The 7,014-nt window shown below is 38.8% G+C and overlaps 1 protein-coding gene across 1 annotated transcript; it reads right to left on the bottom strand.

Annotated features, from left to right (window-relative positions):
- Positions 1-216: 216 nt before the first annotated feature.
- Positions 217-2,375, bottom strand: TSHB (thyroid stimulating hormone, beta). The gene is made up of 3 exons (XM_010001996.1): positions 2,285-2,375; positions 1,270-1,432; positions 217-540 (listed from the first exon to the last, which is right to left on the bottom strand). The coding sequence occupies exons 2-3, from the start codon at positions 1,429-1,431 to the stop codon at positions 298-300; spliced, it is 405 nt and encodes a 134-aa protein (XP_010000298.1). The 5' UTR covers position 1,432; positions 2,285-2,375; the 3' UTR covers positions 217-297.
- Positions 2,376-7,014: the final 4,639 nt, after the last annotated feature.

The following is a 7,014-nucleotide window of genomic DNA, read 5'->3' as shown; positions in this document are numbered from 1 at the left end:
GCCCGGGGGTCCCGCACTGCCGGCCGCGCTGGCGGGAGTGAAGCCCAGGCGCTCAGCTGTGAACCGGTGAGCAGCAGAGAAGCTGCAGTGAGAGGACGACCCAGATTTCAAGCCTCTCTCAGGTAAGAGAGGCCTAACTAACGTGACAGTAGCGTCAGTACTGAAGAGCAGGCTGTTGACAGAGGACAAATTTGCCCCAGTGTGGCACACCAGTTCGCAAACTTGTTATGAAATACACTTTTATTTTTGTTTAGTTGTGAGCAGAGAGGTACATTTCAACCACATCTTGTTGGAAGCTTACATATTACAGAGCTTCTGTGGTTTAGTGCAATAGTTTGTCCTAAGCTTCCCATGAACACAGTCACTATAATCAGTGTTACATTTACCACACTTGCAGCTCACAGCCACGGGGTAGGAATAATAAGGGATGGTGTGATGAGGACAGCCTGGAATCAGTGCTGTTTGGTACAGTATCTCTTTGTATGTGCACACGTTCTGGGACAGAGCACTTTTGAGTAGTAGCTTTTTGCCATTGCTGTCCTACAAAGAGAAAAGAAATGCATTGTTTCACTGAAGTATACATGAGTCAGACTTCCTTTGACATTTTCTCAAACTTTCAGAAAGCAAACTTCTTTCCTCTTAGCCTGGCTCTGATATTCACAATGTACTTCTGTTGAGATCTGTAATTTTGAATTTGCATGTGACTGGGGCTCTCTACCCCCATAAAAATGTTCGTCTTGCTGTTATGGTTTTAAGTAATCTGCTTGGCTCAGAGTGCTAACAGTGCTTTGTGATCTCTACTGGCTACCTACTGCCCTGAGTAAGGTGTAACATAAAATGCCATGTTGAACAGTGAAGCTCAAGCATTGTGTTTGGCATGCCTACATGTAAGATATTCTCCACAACTAGCTATCATAACAGTGTTGGGGGTAGAAGTTACCCAAGTCATTGACATTAAGAAAGACTGACTGAAAATAATCTGCTTCTCGCCTGTTCCATCCTGACCCCACACTGACTCCAGAGGCTCTGCAGTGACAGCAGCAGTCAGTTCTCTGCTATGCCACTGGTGCTATAAACTCAGTAGTTCCAGTGGCATTTCTCAACCATACCTTCACAAAAAGCTAACTTTAAAATATTATAAGTGATTTTTCTGTGAAAAACAGTTTTAGAATTGGGTCATTTACACAGTTTTCCAGTGAGATCAGGGACTGGTTTTGCAGGGATGGATATTATAGGAACAACCGCCTAAAAAAGAGTAATGCCTTGTACCCGAGTCATGCAAAATCCGGCGCAGATGGTGGTGTTGATGGCCAGGCAGTAGGCACATTCCCTTTTCTCCACGTGGATTGTATACTCAGAAGGAGCACAAAGTGATGCTGCTTGACCAAAAGTCAGGCCAAGGAGGAGAGACATGGCAAAGAAGGGACTCATGCTAGATGACAGGAAAAACAAACAAACACAGTAAACCCTGAGTGAAATTAGAGGTACCTTCCAGCCCTTTTCTCAGCATTTGACAAGAACAGTCAGAGTAGAAGTACTACTTCCTTTTTTTAGCTACAACCTGACAAATTCTTTCAACTCTCAGACCTCTAATTGAAATAGTACTAACCAGTAAGTGGAAAATAAGGGTAAAGAGGCCATTAACAACATATAAGAAATTCAGTTTTTCCCCACTAGAGCATATTACATGTAACTTTTCTCTATTAATAAAATGCTGACACAGAGAAATAACAGGAGCTAAAGGATTTGAAAATATGACATACGTGAGAGAACATGAGCTCTAGAAGTAACCAGAGATGCTAAAGTAATCTCACTGGTTTAAAAATAATTTTCTAAAGCAAGCATTTTATAAAGTGTTCAAGAGAGAAGAAGAAACAGCTGTGCATATCAGGCATACTACTGTATTTTTTACTTTGCACTTGGCTTAGATGCATGATGAAATGGGAACACTGCCAAGAATTAAATAATAGATTCAAGCAAATTGCAGTAAAGAACATAAGCAAAGAATTCAAATCAATGAATCCCCACTTTATCAGTCTGTTGTCCTGACCTCATTTCTCAGACCTGCTGGGGGATCCTGAGAACAAAGCTTTGATTAGCTCCGAGCCAATGCCATGGTCTACTCTATAGCCTCTAAACAACAAACTTTAAATGATAGTGTCTGCAAACATATAGACATCGCCCTCTAGTCTCTTCCAGCTGCCAGTTTCCCATAGCAAAAGCCATTTGTTACACAGTCTGGTTTACCCTGAAACTGCGACAATGCAAGTCTGGAGAGACCAACCTCTTGTCAGCTGAATTCTTCCCTATTACAGGAACCTGATTCTGTCTTGAGCTGGGAGAGGCAGTGACCCAGCACAAGCTCTGTGCATGTGTTTTATACTCTCCAGGCTAATTCCAGGCTGATCTTACTGTTTATATAATTGCATCTGAATTGCTGCTTTCTTATCGCAAAGTCATCTATTAAAAATTCATACTGAACCACAAAGCAAATGTGATAGGAACAAATGTGTCCATAATATCCTAACCTGGAAACTGGAGCTGGAAATCTAATTATTTTAACGGCCATTCTCTTCTCAGGATTTTGAAGTAACCACTGCTTTAGTAAGTTATTATTGATTAATTTAATCGCTACATAGGACAGCAACATCATGACAGGAAAGCTAGCATGGAAATTGAGTCATCCTGAATCAGTTATTACTAATATCAACTAATGTTTTGCAAGACTTTAATGGAGTCTGGTTCACTCCATTTGCTCATTATCAGGCAGGCGCAACTGAGAGACGGAGTGCTAAACACACCAAGTGACAAATCTCAAATGAAAGCAATTGCTCTGCAGTGTGGTTAGGTACAGCCTGACTTACCCATGCAAACAAACACACTAAGAAATGTGGCCTTGAACCAACTGAGTGAGTGTTGAAAGTAACAAGCATATCACTCTGAAATACTAATTGATAGGGGAAAAACTTTTAAGCCACTTCTCCTATCACAATGAAAAGCAAAATACTGTACCAACACCAGTGAAACTGAGATGTCCACAGATGAGGGAAAAACACTCATGTTCAGGACTTTGTGGAACATCTGGGATGAGCAGAATTAAGAAAGGGTCAAGTCAGCATGCATGTCTTGCACTGATTCAGTACAAAGCCGTTGTCCTCTACTGCTTCATTAGCATCTGGCCAGCCTTCTCACTATGCTTATTCACTGCAGGTCTTTTAACACCCACCCTTTCAGTTCATCACCTGCCATTTGGACTTTGATCTGATGCATGTCTTATGCCGGTCCACATTCTTGATTTACATAGCCATAAGAAATATGATAAAGTCAAGTTTGAGCTGGTAAACATGGTCACTTTGGGCTGTTGGAGGAGTGAACCAGTCAGTCCTGATTCGTGTTTAGCTAATTTCTGACTAATATTGTCTCTTTTTCCTGGGATTTTAGACTACTGCACACAGCTTTTTATCCTACATTAATTCACCACGGGTTTGGTGTTTTTAATAACATGACAGAGTTCTTGTTCTATTAAGACTAGCCAAATGCTTTTTGGTTTCATGGAGTCCTTAATTATGTATTAACTTCTACTGTGAAACTTCTCAGGATTTAAATACAACTCTTTCTGGCTTAAGGACATGAGCAGAGCATGAATTGTACTCTCAGTAACATCTGTCCATCTACATTTAGCAACAGAAGTATAACGCTTTGCTACTGCTTCAATACATTATTTAATTTTGTATTATTCTGATATATTCTAAATGCAGTTAAACATACAGGCTATATTAATATACACATACATACATATGTACATATATACGCTACATATATACATAAGAGTTTGTGTGTTTAAAACTTTAATCACAGAAAATAATGTTTATTCTTAGAAATTGTTAAAGAGACAACAATCCTGAGAGAGGAAAAGAAGTGTCCAAAAGTATTTAAAAAATAGCATTCCTAAAGCATGGATATCGTATGACCCTCACATGCAAGCTTAGGTAGGTGCAGCTGATTCTTTTCTCCGAAGATGTCACAGTGCTCTACAAGCACAGCTTTAGGCAGTTGGAATTATATTTGTATACACTGGTTCTGACAGGATGCCCCCCTCATCCACATTTAAAGTATCCTCAACATAGACTATATAGGCAGAAGACAGATCACTGATTTGAATATGAAGGCATATATCCTTTGCTGCTTCAAAGTGTTAATTTCTCTAATTTGAGAAAAATGTGTGTAACTGTGTCCACATGGAATTCAGATTAGGCTAAAAAAGGATTAAGAACTTGTGTTAAGACTATTTAAGGAAATATCTGCAAAGATCAATAGTAAAGAAAAAATATAAAAATGCTTGAAAGTATAATGGTGAAATTTAAAAAGAATGCAACAATAAAAACTAGCAGTGAAAAAAAAAAGCAAAAGAACAATCACTGTTAGAAGTGAGAAAATGTAGAAAACTCACAATGGGAAGCAGGAGACTAGGATCTAAATTTCTGTCAGGACAGAGGCCAACAGTAATGTCAAGGGACATTACTAGATGAAGACAAGCTGTTGATACAGAGTAAGTATAAAGTCCTCAGTACGTACATGTGTGTTTGAAAATGTAGTGTATGAAAAACATACATACTTGCAAAAAAAATATAAAATACGTTGTATAAGGAATAAATATTTTTAAATCAACCTCATTAGCTAGCTAATACTACTTTCAACAAGTCTTGGAATACTGAGAAAATTTTAAAACATTAAGAAAAGCCTTAGTATTATGCCACTATTTAAATACTGGAGAATGTTGACCCAACTAACTCTCAAACAACTAGCCTGACATGTGTCTCTGATAAATCAGGTAAAATAACAGAAAGTTGATACAGGATTTCAGCAATGAAGAATTAACAGATGAGAACATAATTAATGCCCATCAAGATGGTATTACATAAAATAGGTCATGCCACACAAACCTGATTTCAGTCTTTGAGGTGATTACATACTGGGTTGTTAAGGCAACTACATAGATGCAATGTCCTTGGTTCCATCTGTCCAGATCCCCACTGTCATGAAGATGTTGAGCTGTTAGGCAGAGTCCAATGTGGTGTGTGCTGAATGTCTGGGATTGTTAATCACTGGAGCAGGTAGTATAATTTCAGCAGTGCAGCCTTCTTACCCAGTCTCTGAATGCAATGCAGTGCATTACAGAAATATCTGACCAAGTATTAAGGATGAAAATTTATTTATTTGGAAGCACAATAGATTAGTCTGAATGGAACTTGAGACTAACATGGCTATTGCTGCTCATACTCAGGTTAGCTCCACCCTAACGTGGACACAGAACCTCTCTACTGGGATCACGTTAGCCTGCCTGTCTGCCAGAGGTGCAAGAAGCATGACCAGAATGAGAGACACATTCACAGCTCATCAGTAATTTACACAAACTATTAAGCTAGTAGAAAAACTTTCCCATAATTGTCCTTCTGGATATGACCATTGAGTTTATTCACTACGGACCTCTCTGCACACTGGATGGGAGTGAGATCCCTCTCTTACTGGGAGAAGCAAGACAAAAAACTGTGTCAGGACAAAGTCCACCGTGGCAATGTGAGTGCCTGAAGCATCTTTCATAATTTCCTAAAATCCATAGTTAAAGAGTCTTATGCTTATGGATATACTTCTTCAGTTGGCCCCCTGCTGACCTGTTGACTATTTAGTGACAGAAATTTTTAATGTGCTTTTACAGCCATCAGCTTTGTAACCCTGTTCTGGAACAGCCAGTTATGCTGTTGATTATTTATCTTTAACCTTTCTATAACTAAACCAATCCATACACTGACATCAGTTATTTTACAATTTCATTAAGTGAAAGACAGTATGCCAGTGTTCTACAAGAAGTGTTTTAAGTCACCTCGGTAAACAGAATTTAGTAATCATAAAATTCTTGGGTTCATTAACCAGGCATCTCTGTAATGGGCTAGGGAAATTCAGTGCGTACCAGAAGTTTACAAGTAGAAGGTATTAATACAATTCTCTGTCACTGACCGATGCAGTCACTGACCTAAGATAAAAGTAGGAACAACGAGGAGGAGTTAGCACACAATTCCTACTCGCTTTAGTGGGTTTACTTTTAGTGGTAAACACAGTGAAAACTTTGTGATCTTATAAGCAGGGTAACTTACAGAGCAAGTTTTTGTTTCCATTGCATATAGCACTGTGCTAGAAACATGCCCATGCTTGCAAACGAAGCTATGCTGATGAAAAATAGACAAAGCCAATCAGATTTCTGAAATACTGTTATTCTGGTAGAGGAATTATTTCAAACTCCATCCTGTTGCAGACCTCCACTGATTAAAAAAAAAGATCCTACTATGCTGCCATAGAAACCAGTTTTTGCCAGTTTTTGCATTTAAACAAACTGGCTGCTCATTTTTCAAAGCTAATCTGTCTATATTATGTGTCTCTGTAATAGCTTGAAACATAGGTCTCATCTCTTACAGGTTTACAGACAACTGCTCTTTCTTTCCTAGGATTAGCTGCAGCATTTCCTGTCATCCTTGGATTAAAACTGCAGTTCTCTTTGCTGCATATCATATGCCAACAATCCCCATTTATGGTCTGAAAATACTTTATAATCCTATTTGCTTTTTAGCTCATAGGATAGATTACTTTCTATTTGGTTTCATTTCTTTGGAAAGTGCTAGATATTTCTGTTGTTCTAAGATACACAATCACTGCACTGAGGACAAAATTTTAATAAACCCAAACATCAAAAATAACCAAAAAGACAAGTGAGGAGCCTTTTACAGTGTTGCCCAGGGTGAATGACCACACCTACAGAGATAAAAGTCACACTTTGCAATTTCTAAGGGTTGTGTTGTTCTGCTGACTTGACTGGCAGCCTGATAAGCAGTCAGTAGGTAATAAGACAAGGTCTTTGCTGATGAAGAGCTGGTATGGAGACTTTACACTATGCTTGTATAACTCACTTTGGGATCAGAATTTAATCTAATTATATAAGCTCACTACAAACACCAGGGTGTG

Source organism: Chaetura pelagica, unplaced genomic scaffold (genome assembly GCF_000747805.2).
Source record: "Chaetura pelagica isolate M959 unplaced genomic scaffold, ChaPel_1.0 scaffold181, whole genome shotgun sequence".
Taxonomy (NCBI): domain Eukaryota; kingdom Metazoa; phylum Chordata; class Aves; order Apodiformes; family Apodidae; genus Chaetura; species Chaetura pelagica.
This window is presented reverse-complemented; position numbering and strand designations above follow the sequence as displayed.

Excerpts from the sequence above, each read along its gene's own strand:
- TSHB (XM_010001996.1), bottom strand. The coding sequence starts at position 1,431 with ATGAGTCCCTTCTTTGCCATGTCTCTCCTCCTTGGCCTGACTTTTGGT. Across the intron at positions 541-1,269 it reads CCGGATTTTGCATGACTCGG|GACAGCAATGGCAAAAAGCT; the intron begins GTACAAGGCATT and ends TTCTCTTTGTAG.